The sequence below is a fragment of the Moschus berezovskii genome, chromosome 5 (assembly GCF_049115385.1).
Source record: "Moschus berezovskii isolate FMDL1 chromosome 5, NW_MosBer_1.0, whole genome shotgun sequence".
NCBI lineage: Eukaryota > Metazoa > Chordata > Mammalia > Artiodactyla > Moschidae > Moschus > Moschus berezovskii.
In genome coordinates, this window is record NC_142464.1 from 100,008,245 (window position 1) to 100,029,426 (window position 21,182).

The 21,182-nt window shown below is 38.7% G+C and overlaps 2 protein-coding genes across 5 annotated transcripts in view; one reads left to right on the forward strand and one right to left on the reverse strand.

The window, feature by feature from the left end:
* USO1 (USO1 vesicle transport factor) overlaps positions 1-16,367 on the forward strand; it is a 76,470-nt gene extending 60,103 nt beyond the window's left edge. For all 4 annotated transcript variants that reach the window (XM_055434822.2, XM_055434824.2, XM_055434823.2 and 1 more), the window contains 11 exons: positions 1,978-2,088; positions 2,421-2,539; positions 2,672-2,853; positions 3,325-3,446; positions 6,025-6,163; positions 7,332-7,495; positions 8,070-8,153; positions 10,417-10,515; positions 13,546-13,653; positions 15,066-15,281; positions 16,172-16,367. In XM_055434822.2, the coding sequence (XP_055290797.2) occupies positions 1,978-2,088; positions 2,421-2,539; positions 2,672-2,853; positions 3,325-3,446; positions 6,025-6,163; positions 7,332-7,495; positions 8,070-8,153; positions 10,417-10,515; positions 13,546-13,653; positions 15,066-15,281; positions 16,172-16,249 (1,422 nt within the window). In that variant the 3' untranslated portion in view covers positions 16,250-16,367. The remainder of the gene's footprint in view (positions 1-1,977; positions 2,089-2,420; positions 2,540-2,671; positions 2,854-3,324; positions 3,447-6,024; positions 6,164-7,331; positions 7,496-8,069; positions 8,154-10,416; positions 10,516-13,545; positions 13,654-15,065; positions 15,282-16,171) is intronic.
* On the reverse strand, positions 12,463-13,494 carry LOC148777880 (histone H3.3A-like). The gene has a single exon (XM_088836392.1). It carries the CDS (start codon positions 13,373-13,375, stop codon positions 12,965-12,967), a length of 411 nt encoding a protein of 136 aa, XP_088692518.1. The 5' UTR covers positions 13,376-13,494; the 3' UTR covers positions 12,463-12,964.
* Positions 16,368-21,182: the final 4,815 nt, after the last annotated feature.

Below are 21,182 nucleotides of genomic sequence, written 5' to 3' on the forward strand. Positions count from 1 at the left end.
TTGTTATTATTCTTATGATCCTATTGATGCGAACATCTTTAGAACTTTCATTTCTAAATAAAAAGAGCCCTCCATGACTACTCTAATTGAATTTCTTTCCTGTTTATTTTTTTTCTTAATTTTTTTAATTGGAGGATAATTGTTTTACAATATTGTGTTAATTTCTGCTGTACAACAGCCTGAATCAGCCATATGTATACATATACCCTCCTTCTCTGAGCATCCCTCTCACTTCCCCCATCCCACCGCCCCACCCGCCCAGTCATCTCAGCATTGAGCTGAGCTCCCTGCGCTATACAGCAGCTTCCAACTAGCTATCTATTTTACACATGGTAGTGTATATATACAGTTTTGATTAGGCTCATTCCTAATCAGAATTGTTGCTGTAATAAACAAGGTGTTCCATTCTATCTTCTACTGGTTCTAACCAGTTTTGTTTGACTTTGCTCTTTTTAACCTTCAGCTAGACCCCAAAGGATGTACTTTTCAAAATTGAACCAAATTCCGTTTTTGTTTACTCAGACATCAGTCAGTGATTTGATAGGATGCCCTTGTTTATACAATGTCAGTATGATTGGTACCTGCAAATGATATTCCCATAATAAATTTTACTTTCAGTTTACCTGGGTTACATGAAGATATACTGTGGACACAATAATGACATAAAGGCAAGGAAAAAGTAAAACTAACTCTTTATGTAAAAACTAAATCATGCTAATTAAAGCTTACCTGGCATTTGAAGAGGTCTAATTTGAATTTAATTAAATATACTTGAAAAAAGATTATAGAAAGGCCAAGATGTTGACATTAAGGTTCATGAAATTAGAATAGTCTGGGTGAGTGATAGAAATTTTTCAAAACATAGAAATAGTTACTTTTGAATCCATCCCTTGTCTTGATTTTTAAATAATTGTATTTTGCATTATTGTGCTAATTTCCATTATTTTCTTTCAAGCAAGTTTTGTTTTGCTTAAACAGAAATGCACGTTATGTAATATAATTTGAGCAAGGGCAGTATTATAGCCACCTGATGCAAAGAGCTGACTAATTTGAAAAGACCGTGATGCTGGGAAAGATTGAGGGCAGGAGGAGAAGGGGATGACAGAGGATGAGATGGTTGGATGGCATCACCAACTTAATGGAATGAGTTTGGGTAGACTCCAGGAGTTGGTGATGGACAGGGAGGCCTGATGTGCTGCGGTTCATGGAGTCACAAAGAGTCGGACACGACTGAGCGACTGAACTGAATATTATGAGCTAAGAAAATAGCTCATATAAGGGATTTAATTGTGTTGTATGAAAATTTAGGAAAGTGTAATGTTGATGGACATGCTAGTTTTCAATATTGTTTAACATACTTAGCAGCAGTATAGTTAGTGGTTTGAGGCATTTAGCTAATTTAAATAAATCTTTTTCTTCTCCATTATGCTTGTGATTTCTCATTATTTGGCATTTCTCAGGAGTTTGTAATGTGTTTTATTTATTTTCCTGTTACAGAAATATATTCTTTAATGGAATTTAAACAATTCAGGAGATTATGTCTTTGGGTTTTTTTTTAATATTTTTTGAAGGAAGTAGAATTTGTGTTATTATTAGAAACTAGTTTTTTTTTAAATTCCTATTGAAAAATATTAAATTTGCCAGCAAATTTATGCTAAAATGTTTTAAGGTTGATAAATTATAAGCAGCCACATCATATATTTCTTCCTGAGCATATCAAGTTTTCCACTAACAGTATTTCAGATAACCTGGTGTATGCTTATAAACATGGATCAAGTCTAATTTTTGCTCTCTGTTTCGGAAGTGCAGTCCAAAGAGGACACAAGAGTGCATTTTCTTGTTCAATTTTTAAAATTCAGATTCCTGACACATCTTTTATAAGATGTTAAGTGTCTTTTTATGTAGATGGGGAAGGATCTTAGGGCAGCTTCAAGTTTGAAAAGCATATAAAGATTTCTGCTAACTTGTTTATTGCAGGGAAGCAAAATACAGACAAGAGTTGGATTACTAATGTTGCTTTGTACCTGGCTTAGCAACTGCCCTATTGCAGTGACACACTTTCTTCACAATTCAGCCAATGTTCCATTTGTATCCTTTATGTTTTAGTAAGGTACATGTAAGTATTTATCTTTTCTATCTTTTCTATTTCTTCTTCTCAGTTAGAGGTAGCTCCATGCCTCAAATGTTTGCATTCTCTTTATGTTGCAGAGTTTTAAATGGTTAAGATGATAATGATGCTTGCTTAAGCTGTGTGTGTGGCGGGAGTGGGGGGTTGTACATGTATAACAGTGTTTTATGTTTTCTTGGATTGCGTATAGAATTTCTTGTTGAAACTTATGTGAAATGCATGTCAGATTCACATTTTGAAATCAAGTATTCTTGATACTGTGAACCGTTAGTTTTCTTAACAAAGATTTCAGCTTACAGGACAAATTGCAGAAAATCTTGGAGAAGAGGAACAGTTGGTCCAAGGCTTATGTGCTCTCTTGTTGGGCATTTCGATTTACTTCAACGATAACTCTCTTGAGACCTATATGAAGTAAGTAAGGGGAAAATAATTTGCTAATATCATCAAAAGATAATGATAAATTTTTTTCTGCCAAAGCATAATGAGACCAGGCTTTTCTATTTTGTTGACTTTTTAAGCATCTCAATATACTTATCTCTGTAGAGAGAAACTAAAACAGCTGATAGAGAAGAGGATTGGCAAAGAGAATTTCATAGAGAAACTAGGATTTATTAGCAAACATGAGCTGTATTCCAGAGCGTCTCAGAAACCCCAGCCAAACTTCCCCAGTCCGGAATACATGATATTTGATCATGAGTTTACAAAACTGGTAAAAGAACTTGAAGGTAAGACGACAAGAGTTCATCTTGACACTCATTAGAAAGTACCTATGATTTTATTTTATGTGTATATTCTGGATGCATGCAGATTATATGATAAGCCTAAAAGTATCTTTTTTTTAGCTCTTGGTCTGTAGCCCATTGAAGGACTTTTGGCACTCAGTAAGATTAGAAAGATGACTTCTGGTCTCTCATGCAGTTGTTGTTTAGTTGCAAAGTCATGTCCAACTCTTTTGCAACCCCATGGACTGTAGTCTGTCCATGGGACTTCCCAGAAAAGAATACTGTAGTGAGTTGCCATTTCCTTCTCCAGGGAATCTTCCCAACCAAGGGACTGAACCCATGTCTTTTGGATTGGCAGGCAGGTTCTTTACTGCTGAGCCACCAGGAAGCCCAAAGCCTCATGCAGTTAGGCCATGTGTTTTTACTGATAAGTCTTGATAATAAAACAGTATTTTTAAATGTCTTCTTTTATAGGTGTGATAACTAAGGCTATTTATAAGTCCAGTGAAGAAGATAAAAAAGAAGAAGAGGTGAAGAAAACATTAGAGCAGCATGACAGTATTGTGACTCACTACAAAAATATGATTCGAGAGCAAGTACGTACTGATAAATTGTATATAGTCTCTGTTATACTAGAAGTTTACTAGACACTTTTCTGGGGACCCCCTGGTGACTCCGATGGTAATGAATCCACCTGGAACACAGGAGACCCAGGTTCAGTCATTGGGTTGGGAAGAGCCCCTGGAGAACGGAATGGCTACCCACTCCAATATTCTTGCCTAGGGAATCCCATGGACAGAAGAATCTAGTGGGCTATAGTCCATGGAGTCACAAAGAGTTGGACATGACTAAGCATTCATACTTTTCTGCTTTAGGGAAGAATTTCTCTTGGCATTTCCAAATGCAAGAGGATACACAAAGTAAAACTCATCGTTTACCTAAATAATTCAAAAGCATCTGAGTATTCAGCAAACTGAGAGCTTAATATGTGTTTAGCAAGTCTAGTAGTAGAGATAATCAAAGTGTATGGCAGCACTGAGAGCTCCCTAATTTATCTAGGTAGGAGCTTGGGGAAAACAGAGAAGCTGAGTCCCCTAAAAGGATAACTATGAGTAAGCTTAGCGAAAAGAGAGAGAAGGAAGACACACGTTACTGATGCGTACATAGAATCTTTCTTGGCTATGTAAAGGGAAATTTGAGAGGCAGGGCTGGAGGGAAGGAAGGATATGGTGGTGATGGGTGGAAATGAGGGAGCTGACAGTGATGATAGTGACTGCTGGTTTTTGTTTCCTGTGCTGTGGGTACTCACTTAAGTGCATTTAAATACTGTCACATTTAATTTTCACAGCATTTTCACAACATCCCTACAAAGTAGGGGGAGCTGGTTTATTAGAGTGGGTAATGATAAGTTGAAACTGTAGTTTCAAAATCATCAACTGGCATTTTCTCTGCGGGATACCAGTGAAGCCCACGCTTGCACAGTATTCAGCACCTTAGCTTCTTTACGTTTCTTCAAGCTGTGTTTCTTGGTTTTCTGCTCATTTAACTCCTCACTGTGGCACATGTTCCTTTGTTGGAATGGAATCCTAGAAAGTGCTACAGTATGATCTGTAAAGTGAGATTACTGGTGTTGAAGTTCGAGGTCATGAAGAAAGACGGGTTCGCGTGAGGCAGGTCCGCCATCCCTCTCCTGCACTGCCCTCCACCCGCTGCTCACTTGCACAGCTGAGGCTGGGGTGGCAAGGAGGAGCTTTAGGGTTGGGCCCTATAAATGAGAGCTGCCTCCACTTTCTTTTCCCCACAGTGGATGCTGCTGGGAATGAAACTCTTAAAAAAGAACAAAAATATACTGGAGGTATATTTAGCATTCAGTCTGAGCTTTCCAGTTTATAAGCAAATTAGTAAATTAGAATCATCTTTGAATGATCCAAATTTGAATCATTACTCTGCTCATGGTTATTAGAATTTTTCATCTATCTTAGTACAAAATCACAGTCATTTCCAGATGGTAAAATGTAATCTTTACAGCAGTGGGAAATAAGAACTTGGAAGGCAGTATTATAGCCTATACTTGGAGCTGATAAATATGGTTGATTTGGAAGAAGAAAAGAGTGATTTGACACAATTACTATAATGACTCTTCTTTAGAAATGTTAATTTTAAATATTCTCACCAATTAGAATACCATTTGGCAATTAGGCAACAAGCCTCAAGAGCTATAAAATATTTATATAAACTTTGAATTATATTTGGAAATCAATCCTAAGGAAATTTTCCAAAATTCAGGAAAACAGTTATATTGACTAAAATATTTATTGTAATGATACTATCATTTAGAAAAATGGAGAGCAGCCTTCGTGTTGTTTTTGAATATAAATTATATTGTATCTCCTGATTAATATGAGGAAATTATGATTGAATAATAGGCAGATTAAAGGTTAAAAAATGATGTATGGACTGATTATGATAAGTTTAAAAAATAAAAAACTTGGATTGGAAAAAAATTAGAAGAAAATAAAGACACAGATCACATTCCAACCAGTTAAATCAGGAGGTGGTAAGAAGTGAAAGCTTTTTTTTTAATTCTAAATGTTCAATGATTCTTTTTTTTTTTAAATGTGGACTATTGTTAAAGTCTTTACTGAATTTGTTACAGTATTGCTTCTCGTTTTATGTTTTGGTTTTTTTGGCCAAGAGGCACAGGGTCTTAGCTCCCTGACCAGGGATGGAACCCACATCCCCTGCATTGAAAGGTGAAGTCCTAACCGCTGGACCAGCAGGGAAGTCCCCTGCTTGTCTTTTAGTGTTAAAAGTAATAGAGGTGCATACATATGCTAAGCTTAAATAATTTGGTGTACATTTTTTAGTTTGATGGACCATAAAATGAAGCTTTTAAAATTGACACCACCACCCACCTCCCACTGCTGCCCCCAAACCAAAACTCACAGTGAGATTGCAGGTTGTGTCATGTAGTGGGGCCTTGAAATCTTACAGTTCTGCTACATGTTAACTGGCCTTAGTACATATATTAATGTGTTACTGCTTAATTATTGAATGATTTTGACAATGTTGAGTACTTTAACATCCTCATCCAAAGTAATCTCTAATTTTTAATTTGTTCTTAATGCTCATTAGTATGAATTTAAAACACTTGAATCATGTTTTGTTTCACAGGATCTGCAACTGGAGGAATTAAAGCAGCAGATTTCTACATTAAAATGTCAAAATGAACAGCTCCAGACAGCAGTCACACAACAAGTATCTCAGATTCAGCAACACAAGGATCAATATAATCTTCTTAAAGTACAGCTCGGTAAGTGTAGCTAGCCATTCCTATTGTAGTGTCCCCAAGAGATTATTCTTGTGGACTCGTCTTTCTTTAATCTCTGTGACAGAAGTGTAAGTCAGAATTTGAAGTCCAATCTCTTTGCTATCCATTGATTCTCAACCTTAGCTACCTACACGTTGAGATCCCTTGAGATTTTTTTTAAATACGGATACTGAGGATCCCCCCACTGAAGTTTCTAATTAAATTAGTTAGGGATTGGGTCCGGAGAAGGCAATGGCAAGCCACTCCAGTACTCTTGCCTGGAAAATCCCATGGACAGAGGAGCCTGGTAGGCTGCAGTCCATGGGGTCGCTAAGGGTCGGACACTACTGAGCGACTTCACTTTCACTTTTCACTTTCACACATTGGAGAAGGAAATGGCAACCCACTCCAGTGTTCTTGCCTGGAGAATCCCAGGGACGGGGGAGCCTGGTGGGCTGCTGTCTATGGGGTCGCACAGAGTCGGACACGACTGAAGTGACTTAGCAGCAGCAGCAGCAGGGATTGGGTCCAGGCATCAGTGATTATTACAAGCTACCCAGGTAATTCTAATGTATAGCCAGTTTTGAATGACTGGTCTAACCTTTCCATTTTTTTTTTTTTTTAATCTGCGAAGTGGAGGTGAGATTAAATGAAATAATATATATAAAATTCTAGTTTGGTGTCTGGCACATGCTAAGGGTTCAAATGCTTGTAAATAGTCTTATTCTATACTGTTTATGATTGGAATGCTAGCTACTTAGAAATATAGTTTATTTATATGAAGGTGACCAAAATTTTCAGAAGAAAATTACTTTTACTTCCTCTATTTATGACAATAATACGTCAGTTCTTTTAGGCCGTACAGAAAGATTTCTAAAAAGATTTTATTTTCTCTTATATTAATTGATAGAATTGGAATTGAAATTCTTGATTCTTAATTTTAGATCACTGAGCCAGTTTAGTCTTAAGACTATGCTGCTTTTCCTCCCAGAAACCCTGAAAGCATCAGTTCGTTATTTTTGTCAGTGCACTGTTTGGCAAAGAAGAAATGTGCATACAAAAGTGCCTCCAAAGTAATTATTCAGAAAATTATGTATTTATTTTATACTTGAATTGTCAGCTCAAAAAATGAAAAGTTTCATGCTGACTTCTCAAATTTTATGCCTAATAGGAAAAGACAGTCAGCATCAAGGTCCTTACAGTGATGGGGCTCAGATGAATGGCGTTCAGCCAGAAGAAATTAGTAGGCTGCGAGAAGAGATAGAAGAATTAAAAAGTAATCGGGAACTTTTACAAAGTCAACTGGCTGAAAAAGACTCTTTGATTGAAAATTTGGTAAGTGAATGTTATAAAATTTTTTAACGAGGTCAAAAATAATTCTTATTATCCTGCTTGTTTCTATTTCTGGATCCCTTAAGCTAAAGTGATCATTTTAAGGTTTTAGAACCTGAGCTCTGGAGTCAGACTGTCTAAAGCATCAGTACATCCTAGCTAACTGAATTTGAGCAACTTAGTTAACCTCTTTAAGCTTGTTTCCTGAGCTGTAAAATGGTAGTGGTGGTATCTGTCCCATTGCTGTGAGATTAAATGAGGTACTCCATATGAAGCTCTTTTAATACATGGAAATCACTCAGTAAATACCTGATTTTATTGCTCTTTTCTTTATATTATCTTAGTTAAGTGCTTAGATTTAATAAATTACTTGGTATGAGTTGATTAGCTATGGAAAATTTGTTGACAAGATGTGCTATATTGAAATGTTATTTTGCGCATAAAATTTTACATGTCAGTGTGGAATTTTTTGGTTTACATATACCAGGCATAGCTTATATGTATACAGTTTTGTTTTATTTTTTCCTAACTATTTAAACTGAATTTATTTCACAGTTTATCTCTCTGCTCTTTGTAGAAATCTTCCCAACCATCACCTGGCACAAATGAACAGTCTTCAGCAACAGCAGGAGATTCTGAACAAATTGCAGAGTTAAAACAGGTCACTTTTCAGCTTGATTCAGGCTCTGTTTTGTCTTGTTTTAATTATAATAGTGTAATGGCCCTGCATTAATCTAGAACTGCTTTGTCAGGCGTCTTCACTTCTCTATCAAGTGAAAACAGCCATTTGAAAATACATAAGCTGTTTTAATTGTACAGTAATGGTATTTTGCTTTTTTATTGTATATTTATTTGTCAGTGGTGTTCTTTTTAATTAGATCTCAGCATCTTACCCAGATTATTTGTAGATTGTCAATAAGCAATTAAGGAAACTTTAAATATATTTATAAGCTGAAAATATGAAGATACAAAATCTTGTGCTTAATTTTCTTGGTAACTGCTCGGTTAAATGAATTGGGCATTTAAATCATTCTATCCAGAAAAATGATGGTTATTAGAATTGGAAAAGGGAAAAACAGAAAGTAAACTTGTATATATCTCAGTTAGATGACTCTAGCTAAAAATAAGGCAAAATAACTTTTTCTGCTGTAGTAATTTATATTGTTTAGAAAAGCAAATATGCCTTTTCTTCCTTCCATCCCCCTCTCCTTCCTTCCTTTTCTGTAAAAGGAATATATGTTTCTTTTCTTTAAAAAAAAGTAATACTAAAAAAAGAAATTAACAGCTTGGCCAACCTAGGACTGACTTCCTTCTCCAGTAGTCAGCTGGTCCTCACCCTCTGACATGCCTGATCAGATGGGAATGCCTGGACAGAGACAAGCAAAATGTCTTATTTTGGTAATGTCTCTGTACCCTAGAGTGGATTCTACAATGAAACATTTTAAAAAATAATAATAATTTGTCAATAATGATTTACAACTCTCCAATAATGTGGCCATAATGTTTTGTTCTTATGAGGAAGAGTTAATACGCTGTTCTGATTTATGAAATCTAAAACAATATTAAAATGAAAAGAAATTAAGTTATTAATATATACTCTTAGTCTATAAATCCCAAGTAAAAATTTTTACTTTTCATATTTCCCAAAGATATATTTTAAATAACAGTTTTGGGTTTTTTAATAATATATAGTAAAACAGAGTATAGAAAGAAGACCAAATGGTCTGTAATTTTTACATAACTTACTTTGATAACCGAAGAAACAAAACAGAGAAAAGACTTGTATGTTCATGATAGAAAATAATAAGAGAATAAAAAACCTTTTACATGACAGCATCCTAGTATCTCCAGACACTGCTAGATATCGTGGGGGAAGATTGCCCTTGGTGGAGAGCCGCTGTTAGAATTGCTTCATTTTCCTGGACTTGTTTTGAGGGGAGTGAGGAAGAAGTTTGGAAGCTTCAACCTTAATACATAAACTTTCAGTTAATTCCACCACTTTCACTACAGTACTACTGCTTCTTCCATCAGTATTTGGTGGCCCCCTCATCTAAAACCATCTTATTTTGCCCATTCCAAATAATATACCTCTAGTCTTCAGACCAAAGAAAAGGTGACGTTACCTGAGGCATGAGTTAGGACAGGGATTCAGTGCTCTATTTCTAAGCAGACTTTCAACCAACCCTGCTGGGTTTTTATTATTGTTGTTGTTTTTACTTATTTCGCTGAATTGGGTCTTAGTTGCAGCGTGTGGACTTCATTGCTCCGTGGAATGTTGGATCTTAGTTCCTGGGCCAGGGATCAAACCCACGTCCCCTGCATTGCAAGACGGATTCTTAACCACTCTTCCACCAGGGGAGTTCCAACCCCACTGTTTTTGACCCCAGTTTTACTCACAGTTCCAAAACATCTGGTGGTACCAGTTCCCAGGCCTTTCGGTCATTCTGCATTGTAAATCAGGCAGCGGCTTGGCTTTCTAAAAGGTCAGCTTCTGTTTCAGCTCTCTCAGGTGTGCCAGTTGGTTACCACTGTCATTTGCTTTCTGAAACTCCACAGTTTAGTGCTATTTTCTCTTCTCTTATTCTCTGTCCCTGTGGGTTTCTCCCTCCTGCCTGTCATTTCTCAGTCCCTCTCTCCTTCCTTCTTCCCACCTTTTCTTCCTTTTCTCCTCCTATCCTCCCTTTGTGATTTTTTACACTGGGTCTTACAAGGAGGCAGAGGTGAACATGTTTAATGTACACATTAATTCTCTCATCTTGAACCCAAAGTTCAAGAGTAGTTCTTTCACTTAAATTTTAAAACTTGAAAGTGATGATTTTAGAGAGAAGGGCCAAGGAAGGAAATAACTTCTTCCTGTAAATAGACATTTCCTTAATGAAATTAATACTATTTAATGTTACACCCCAACTATTTTTGTCCCTTAGGAACTGGCAACTTTAAAGTCTCAGTTAAACTCACAGTCTGTGGAGATTACCAAACTGCAGACCGAAAAACAGGAGCTGTTACAGAAAACTGAAGCATTTGTAAGTTTTTATTTTTTTGTTTGTTTGTTCCGAAAGGTAGTATATACAGTTTCAGGACATTATTTCTCGGCCACTATGGAAAAGAAGCAAATTTGTTGGATAGCACCTTCCATTCAGGTTGTTCATTAGCCAGAGTTTCAGACATATAGGCTTCTTGGCCATGCAAACAGTGTATTATAGTCAGACTTGCCAGGTCAGTTTTATCAGTTAGTTATGGTTCATTTTGTTGGCATTTTATTTGTTTATTTGGCTGCCCCAGGTCTTAGTTGCAGTGTGTGGGCTCTAGTTCTCTGACCAGGCACTGAACCCGGACCCCTGTATTGGGAGGGCAGACACTTAGCCACTGGATCACCAGGGAAGGAAGTCCCTGTTGGTATTTCATATTTCACCCCATCTTTCAGTCTAAGCTGGCAGGTTTTCTGCTGGTATAAAATTATCAAAAACCTTATTGGTGACCCATGCAATTCTCAAGGTTCCAAGCCAACAAGCAAGAAGGTTCTTCTGGATCCCTCCTGGGGAACCGCATCTCTATTCCAGCGTCTGCAGAGATGGTTGATTGGGTCCGTGTATCACACGAGTAACCTCTTCACAAATGGTTGTGCACCCACACACTTGGTGTTTCACTGGGATATGCTTTGTCATTGATTGCAGTAGGGATAGGCCGAGAGTTTTCTAAATCATCAAGTTCTGACTCCCTTTTGCTTAGCAGTTCCTCTTTCAATCCATCTTTATCGTCTCACATTTTACTGTAAGCAGTAAGGAGAAACCAGGTCACCCCTTTAATGCTTTGCTTAGAAATTTCCTCAGCTAGACTAGTTCATCACTCACAAGTTCTGCTTTGCACAACACTAAAAGAGAAGTCAGCCAAGTTCTTTGCCACATTGTAACAAGGATCACGTTTTCTCTACTTTCCAATAACATGTTCCTCATCTCTATTTGTGTGCATGTGTGTGCTCAGTCACTTGAGTCGTGTCCAGCTCTTCGCGACCCCATGGACTACAGCCTGCCAGGCAACCCTGTCCATGAGATTTTCCAGGCAAGAATACTGGAGTGGGTTGCCATTTCCTACTCCAGGGGATCTTCCCAATCCAGGGATCTAAGCTGGGTCTCCTGTATTGGCAGGTGGATTCTTTACCACTGAGCCACCTGTGAAGCCTCCACCTCTATCTGAGACCTCACCAAAACTTAACATCCATATTTCTGCCAGCATTCTGTTTATGATGCCATGTTTTCTCTGAGACCATAGAAACTTTCTCTACAGCCTTCCTCTTTGTTCATGAGCCCTTACTGGTATTGCCTTTAATGTTCATATTTCTACCAACAGTGTTCAAGGCAATTGAGACTTTGTCTAACATGAACCTCAAAATTCTTTTGCCTCTTCCAATTCCAAAGCCCTTTCCTCCTTTTAAGGTATTTGTGAGATCAACACCTCCACTTCCCAGTATTTTGGAAGAAAAAAGATGAGGAAAGGACTGAAAATTTTTGATTTAGGATTACTTCCTATAGCTCTTAAGAAAATACTTGCATTTTACCAGTTAATGGCATTCAGCTCAATTTCCCCATCTGTCTCTCTGAAATGATAGTATAGTCTTAACTTATAGGAATTTTATGAAGAAAAGACTGAAAAGTATTCTCTGCATATTAAACACTATGCCGTAGCTACATTAGAACTGCATCATTGATAACTTGCCTGACCTGGCCCTTGAGGCTGCTTAAACCAACCTTCCTTATACTCTGATGAGAGCTTATACTACACCCCTCCTGACCCAGCCTCCTGCTCCACTGTAAGGGCAACTCATCTTTTTAGGAAGAGCATGTTATTGAGGGTAAATACTGAAAGAATTAGATTTTTCTGTTACTGGAAATAAAATTTCAAAATAGCAAGAAAAATCATCATTAGAATTTCATATTGATTATAACTTTTTTTTTTATAGTTTAATGTATTTTAATAGCAAACTTACAGGAACAGCACAGAAGACAGACAACATTAAAAACATGTACTTGCATGTAGGACAACTCAGTTAGAAAAGTATAGTGAATGGATGGAATCTACCGTATGATAAAAATGCTACAAACCCCATTTAGTTGCAGTCAATAAGAAATTTACTTGTTTTAAAAAAATCCAAATGCTGGCATTGTCCAGAAAAATTTAACAGGTTTATTTATAATTGTTATAAAGTTGAACTGCTGAAACTTGTTCACTGAAACATTTTGACTTTCATTAATGCTTTATGTCCCCGCATTTATATTAAAAATTCACACACAAATGAAAATGGAAAAACTGCCAATACCCGATTTCTGTCCCTTATTTTTCCACTTGCAATCATATACTTAGGTACCTTTTGACCCCATGGAAAAAAAATATCTAACGTTCAGAACTACCAATAGCAGGAAGAAGAGAATTTTTTTTTTTTTTAAAGAATGAAATGTTTCCCATCATAGTGGATTCTTAAGCACGTTCTCCACGTATGCGGCGTGCTAGCTGGATGTCTTTTGGCATAATTGTTACACGTTTGGCATGGATAGCACACAGGTTGGTGTCTTCAAAAAGGCCAGCCAGATAGGCCTCACTTGCCTCCTGCAAAGCACCAGTAGCTGCACTCTGGAAGCGCAGATTTGTTTTGAAGTCCTGAGCAATTTCCCGCACCAGACGCTGGAAGGGAAGTTTGCGAATCAGAAGTTCAGTGGACTTCTGATAACGTCTAATTTCACGGAGTGCCACAGTACCAGGCCTGTAACGATGAGGTTTCTTCACCCCTCCAGTAGAGGGCGTACTCTTGCGAGCGGCTTTTGTAGCGAGCTGCTTCCTCGGTGCTTTACCACCGGTCGATTTGCGGGCAGTCTGCTTTGTACGAGCCATGGTATAGAGACCTCCTTACTTACCCCCCTTCTCCTTCGGCTGGAGCTCGGCGAGCTAGAGGCGGCGCTGGCGTTGGAGAGCGACGGCGGCGCGGCGGCGGGCTGCGAACACAATTCCATATTGATTATAACTTTAAAGAAACTTTTTTTTTTTCCAATTTTTACTTTCAGGCAAAATCCGCTCCTGTACCAGGAGAGAGTGAAACTGTAATAGCTACAAAAACTACTGATGTAGAAGGAAGACTGTCAGCATTATTACAAGAAACTAAAGAATTAAAGGTTGGTTTGGTGAAACTTTTTATTCATTGTATATTATGTGAAATGAACTCCAGGGAATTTGATTTTATTTCTTTTAATTTCTCAGATTCTTCGATTTATGAAGAAAGTTAATGGGATGTAATCTTACCTCACAATAAGTCCATTCCTATTTTGATGACTAAAGGTGGCACAAATGAATATTTTTAAATGCTGTTTCAAATAATAGTATCAAATATGTAAAATAAGATTGTGTATGAGTATACTTGAAAGTAAAAGCATATATTTAGTCAAAGTAAAAAAGAGTTAAGTTTTCTTCTCAATCTCTAATCACAGTAGGAAACAAGGAGTATAGCTTTGGCTAATACACAAGCCATAGGCTAAAGAACACAGACACCTTAAATCCTGCCAGCCTATTGTGTGACAGAAAAATCAAAACAGATAGGATGCAGTAAAGAATGAGGTAACAGTAATAAAAATAGGTAGGAATTAAAACAAGGCAAGAGGAAGGTAATGTGTGATTTTGCCTTTTGGTTTATGGTAAAATTATTTTATATTTAAGCTATGGATTTTACTTGAAACTATCTTTCTTTCCCATTTAATTGTATATATGAAGTTGGGATAAATTTTTTTTTTTTAATTTGAGTCCTAACTCGTGCTTACCAAGCTTCTGCTGTAAGATGTTAATGTCTTTATTTATTCCTCTGATTATCTGAAATAGTAGGATTTTTTGAGGAGTGGGTAATTAAAACTATTTTTTTGTTGTCGAACTCTGATTTTCACAGCAATCATCTTTGATGTATAAGTTCAGTTCAGTTCAGTCGCTCAGTCATGTCCGACTCTTTGCGACCCCATGAATCACAGCACGCCAGGCCTCTCTGTCCATCACCAACTCCTGGAGTTCACTCAAACTCATGTCCATTGAGTCAGTGATGCCATCCAGCCATCTCATTCTCTGTCGTCCCCTTCTCCTCCTGCCCCTAGTCCCTCCCAGCATCAGAGACTTTTCTAGTGAGTCAGCTCTTCGCATGAGGTGGCCAAAGTATTGGAGCCTCAGCTTTACCATCAGTCCTTCCAATGAACACTGAGGACTGATCTCCTTTAGAATGGACTGGTTGGATCTCCTTGCAGTCCAAGGGACTCTCAGGAGTCTTCTCCAGCACCACAGTTCAAAAGCATCAATTCTTTGGTGATCAGCTTTCTTCACAGTCCAACTCTCACATCCATACATGTATAGCCTAACATAAATTCTCGTGTTACTGGATGACTTTGTGTGTGTGTGTGTGTATTTTAAATCTCCTGTCCCCCCAAACACCTAACCCCAAACTCTTGAGATTGCATGAGTACAGAGATCTGTCATAGAAAGAATATATTTGTTAAAACCGTAGAGAGTGAATACTAATTTTTGATTGTCATTTTCACCTTTCTTCTCTTAGAATGAAATTAAAGCTCTGTCTGAGGAAAGAACTGCTATTAAAGAGCAGCTGGATTCATCTAACAGTACCATTGCCATCTTACAAAATGAGAAGAACAAGCTCGAGGTGGACATTACAGATTCTAAAAAAGAACAAGATGATCTCTTGGTGCTGTTGGCTGATCAAGATCAGAAAATATTTTCATTAAAGAATAAACTCAAGGAACTTGGTCATCCAGTAAGATTGCGATGTTTCCAAAAATGGTTTATATGTGTTTCTTTATGATGTATATTTAAACATTGTCCTATGTCATGGGAATGTTGTTATGCTTTTGTATATCAACACTGCAGGCATAGATTTGTAGGTATGTGAATTGACTTAAGACACAGATTAGATGCAGTTTCCAGCTTTTGTTAACTCTTCTCTTTCGGAATCTGAGCCTGGAAAGTGACTTGATTTATTTGTTCCTGTGGTACCAGGGACTCTCACCATCTGAATGTACCATCCCCATTTTGCTGTGTTGCTTCAGGTTTATGTGTAGAGAGTCATAGCCGTCTGGCAGCAAGTTACCCTGTGTATCTTGTCTCGTATTAAAAATAACAGGAAACCTTGAATATTAAATCAAGGAAATCAGATGGCCCATAATCTACTATAATTACTAGAGTAAAGAATTTATCCATAGAGTAGATGCTTTTGAACTGTGGTGTTGGAGAAGACTCTTGAGAGTCCCTTGTACCGCAAGGAGATCCAACTAGTCCATTCTAAGGGAGATCAATCCTGGGTGTTCATTGGAGGGACTGATGCTAAAGCTGAAACTGCAATACTTTGGCCACCTCATGCGACGAGTTGACTCACCGGAAAAGACTCTGATGCTGGGAAAGGTTGGGGGCGGGAGGAGAAGGGGACGACCGAGAATGAGATGGCTGGATGGCATCACCGACTCTGTGGACATGAGTTTGAGTGAACTCCGGGAGTTGGTGATGGACAGGGAGTCCTGGCGTGCTGTGATTCATGGGGTTGCAGAGAGTCGGACACGACTGAGTGACTGAACTGAACTGAGGTATCATTTTGTGTTGAATGTGGTGTGACCAGATCTTCATAATGTTAAATGTGTATTTTCCCTTTAGGTTGAAGAAGAGGATGAACTTGAATCCGGAGACCAAGATGATGAGGATGATGAAGATGAAGATGATGGCAAGGAATAGGGTCATATCTAGCTTTAAAATCTCTAGGAATGATAGAGACTGTATTGTAACTTTGAAGATGGAGTCTTAAGACAGTGCTTTGGTTTGCCTCCACAGAAAATAAAGATTTAGAAACCAAGTGGAAAACATTCACTAATGCAACTATTGATGTATTTTTTAAATGATGCCACCCATGTTGATAATCCTGTTACTCTAACTTTATGTAGAATATACATCTTTTGTTGAACCAAACTGTCCCAAAATATAATTTGCAGAGAACTACAGACACCAAAAATACACCATTTTTTTTCAGGCGTGTGGTGGCAATGCTATTTGCCTTAGTTCATTGGTTGTTTATGGAAGTTCTGTGTTTGTCTGCTATTTTTACTTTTCAGAATTTGTGACTTTTAAGTACTAACACATTTGATTTAACGTATGTTGGAATCACTGTTTCTAAATTAAGTACTGGAGTTCCTAGCTAATGATTTCCTTTTGAAGAAATGGATTTACTTAAAGGCAAGATAGCATGGTCTGGGGGTAATACATCATCAGGCCTTCACCCAGTATGACTCCTAATGTGAGCAGGACAAGACAGTTCAGAGTGAGTGCCTTGATATTTGACACGGCGGTGTTCTGTACCTTAGTGAAGAAGGCTGCAGACACGCAGTGAAGAGGAGGAGGTTTCTGAGAAACTTTTCCAACAGTGTATTAGCATGTGTTTGGTTTTGGTTTTATTTTTAGCTAAACATTAAAACACATTACAAATTAACAGCTCATACAACTCAGATTTAGTATTATTGTTTGATTATTATAAAACATATTATGTTCCTAGTTTTAAAAAAGACCCAAACTATGGTTTATATAATTTATTGGCATTTTTGCTGAATAGGTTTAAGTCAGATCATAGATTTTTAAAAAAGCAATGAAGCAATGTGTCAAAATTTAATGTTTTCGTAATAAAAATAGATATTATGTTCACTTAATCCCTGGTCTTGGTTCCCTTTTTAAGATTTTGAGAGTAGTATTTTGTTCTTTGTAAAGGATGAGGCGGGGGAAGCAGTGAGAAGTGTCCTTCTCTTACTAAGAGGACTTTGCTATAACTGTGTGATAACAGCAATCTTATCATTTAAATCTAATAATTGGGATTCCGTGAGATTGGAGGGGACTTAATTGGGACAAAAACAGATGAAGTGGGGTTTGGATGTTTGTAAACTGAGCAATGGAGTTCTTGCTTCACAATGATTTTTACTTAAAGTAGCTCCAATACGTTGACCACCTGTTATGAACAGCCAACTTATTGGAAAATACCCTGATGCTGGGAAAGATTGAAGGCAAAAGGAGAAGAGGATAGCAGAAGATGAGATGGTTGTATGGCATCACCATTTCAATGACATGAACTTGGGTGAACTCTGGGAGATGGTGAGAGACAGGGAAGCCTGGCGTGCTGTGCTCCATGGGGCCACTAAGAATCAGACACGGCTTAGTGACTGAACAATGACGACAGGCTTATTTAAAGGCAAGACAGCGAGAGAGTTGGGGCATAATATATTTCATCTACCTCCTGGTTTCAGGAATAATTTGAGGAATCCACTAAGGGGCACAAACTTTTAAAGGAAGTATTGAAAAGGGAGATGGTTGTGTGTTACAGAGCACCCGTGAATACGGCACTACATCCCCCTCTTCCACACTGCCACGCCTCTGGAGATGGTATCAGCCATCAGAGGACCATGTGATTATTACCAGACCAGCTTACACTGTGTGACGTTCTTCTAAAGTTGACACCATGTGGTAACCTTTTCAGGCCAATATTATAAGGATAAAGAAAAGTGGGTCAGGAGAAAGAAGACAACTTCCAAGAATAACAGAATTCCAAAGATCTTCAGAAAGAAATATCTGCAAAATCAGTGATAGTTTGCCAGAATTCAGTCACTAAGGCTGGCTTGGAGTAGAGAACATGCAAGAAGCCCTCAAAGCTGCACAGTCCAGCCTAGAGCCCAAAAGGACACCTTCCTAACATAGCCATAGTTTGGGGGTCTTGTTTGTTTGTTTGTTTTTACCTGAATTGCTTCCGAAGCCTCCTAACCCAGTCTCCACCTCCAGTTGGTTGTTGCCTCTCCGGGCCATCCTCAATATTCACCACAGTAGTCGTCTAGTCAAGACTGTGGTTTTTCCAGCAGTCATGTGTGGATGTGAGAGTTGGACTATAAAGAAAGCTGAGCACCGAAGAATTGATGCTTTTGAACTGTAGTGTTGGAGAAGACTCTTGAGAGTCCCTTGATGCTGGGAAAGATTGAGGGCAGGAGGAGAAGGGGACAACAGGATGAGATGGTTGGATGGCATCACCAACTCAATGGACATGAGTTTGGGTGAACTCTGGGAGTTGGTGATGGACAGGGAGGCCTGGCCTGCTGCAATTCATGGGGTTGCAAAGAGTCAGACACGACTGAGCGACTGAAGTGAACTGAAGCTTCCTGAAATGAAAACAGGAGCCAAAGAGACTGCAGTTGCCTACTCTTTGGAGTCCTTAGCCAGGAGGATAAGACCCTCAGTGCTCTACCACTCTAATTTCGCTTCCTTCAAGAATATTTTAGAACTGTACCAATATATTAGCTCTCATGGCATATAACCTGCTTTTTCATCCTTCACTTTGATTTTGAATATGTTCTTTCCTCTGCCCATTTGTCAGCCTTCACATTAAAGCTTATTTCTGGACTTCCCTGGAGGTTCAATGGTTAAGATGCCACACTGCAAATGCAGCGGGCGCAGGTTCAATCCTTGGTCAGGGAACTAAGATCCCGCATGCCATGTGGCACGGCCAAAAAAAAAAGAAAAAGGTGGGGGGCGGCTATTCCCATGTATTGGAAACTACAACAGTGGAGCAGTCATAAAGCACAAAACATACTTAAGTTTTATTCAAGTACAGTTGCATGTCTCTGGCATGTCAGAAAAGAATAATCATCCAAGATTAACAAGAGGTTAAGTAACAGCTCACATTTTAAATGTGTAAGTTCAGTTCAGTCACGTCCAACTCTTTGCGACCCCATGGACTGCAGCACGCCAGGCCTCCCTGTCTATCACCAACTTAGTTACTTTGAACTTATGCTGATAGAAAATCAAATCTGTTCTTGAAAGTTTTGTTGCAGGGAGGTAGGGGCCTCATAATGCTCATCAGAACAAAAAGCTTTACTGTTAGAGCAAAATGCATTCATTTAATGAATTTTTACTGAGTTTATAAATGAGACAAAGTCCCTTCCCCCATTTAACTTCCCCATATATCTGGCAGCGTAAACAACAGTAAACACGTACGTAAGTATCAAATGCTTTGTAGCTTCTAGAAAGGAGTTTGTATTTCACTCTGATGGGAAGCCAGAGTAGTGATTAGATCTGGTTTGTATTCATAGATTACTTTCTCCACTATGTCAAGAATTGTCTTTGGGAAAGAGGTTAAGAGAGAAAGCCAGGGAACTAGGTGGGAGGCTATTGGCCTCATCTAAGCAAAAACGGTGGCTTCAGCAATATGTGAGCCATGAACTCCCAGTTGTTCAAGCAGGTTTTAGAAAAGGCAGAGGCACCAGAGATCAAATTGCCAACATCCGCTGGATCATGGAGAAAGCAAGAGAGTTCCAGAAAAACATCTATTTCTGCTTCATTGACTATGCCAAAGCCTTTGACTGTGTGGATCACAATAAACTGTGGAAAATTATGAAAGAGATGGGAATACCAGACCACCTGACCTGCCTCTTGAGAAACCTGTATGCAGGTCAGGAAGCAACAGACAGAACTGTACATGGAACAACAGACTGGTTCCAAATAGGAAAAGGAGTACGTCAAGGCTTTATATTGTCACCTTGCTTATTTAACTTATATGCAGAGTACATCATGAGGAACACTGGGCTCCTGGAAGAAGCACAAGCTGGAATCAAGATTTCCGGGAGAAATATCAATAACCTCAGATATGCAGATGATACCACCCTTATGGCAGAAAGTGAAGAGGAACTAAAAAGCCTCTTGAAAGTGAAAGAGGAGAGTGAAAAGTTTGGCTTGAAGCTCAACATTCAGAAAACAAAGATCATGGCACCTGGTCCCATCACTTCATGGGAAATAGATGGGAAAACAGTGGAAACAGTGTCAGACTTTATTTTTTGGGGCTCCAAAATCACTGCAGATGCTGATTGCAGCCATGAAATTAAAAGACGCTTACTCCTTGGAAGGAAAGTTATGACCAACCTTGATAGTATATTAAAAAGCAGAGACATTACTTTGCCAACCAAGGTCCATCTAGTCAAGGCTATGGTTTTTCCCGTGGTCATGTATGGATGTGAGAGTTGGACTGTGAAGAAAGCTGATCACCAAAGAATTGATGCTTTTGAACTGTGGTGTTGGAGAAGACTTGAGAGTCCCTTGGACTGCAAGGAGATCCAACCAGTCCATTCTAAAGGAGATCAATCCTGGGTGTTCATTGGAAGGACTGATTCTGAAGCTGAAACTCCAATACTTTGGCCACCTCATGTGACGAGTTGCTGCTGCTGCTAAGTCACTTCAGTCGTGTCCGACTCTGTGTGACCCCATAGACGGAAGCCCACCAGGCTCCCCTGTCCCTGGGATTCTCCAGGCAAGAACACTGGAGTGGGTTGCCATTTCCTTCTCCAATGTGGGAAAGGGGAAAGTGAAAATTGAAAGTGAAGTCGCTCAGTCGTATCCGACCCTTAGCGACCCCACGGACTGCAGCCTACCAGGCTCCTCCATCCATGGGATATTCTAGGCAAGAGTACTGGAGTGGCTTGCCATTGCCTTCTCCGGCGATGAGTTGACTCACTGGAAAAGACTCTGATGCTGGGAAAGGTTAGGGGCGGGAGGAGAAGGGGACGACCAAGAATGAGATGGCTGGATGGCATCACCGACTCTGTGAACATGAGTTTGAGTGAACTCCGGGAGTTGGTGATGGACAGGGAGT

Bases quoted from the DNA above. Each gene is read 5' to 3' on its own strand.
- LOC148777880 (XM_088836392.1), bottom strand. From the start codon at position 13,375: ATGGCTCGTACAAAGCAGACTGCCCGCAAATCGACCGGTGGTAAAGCA.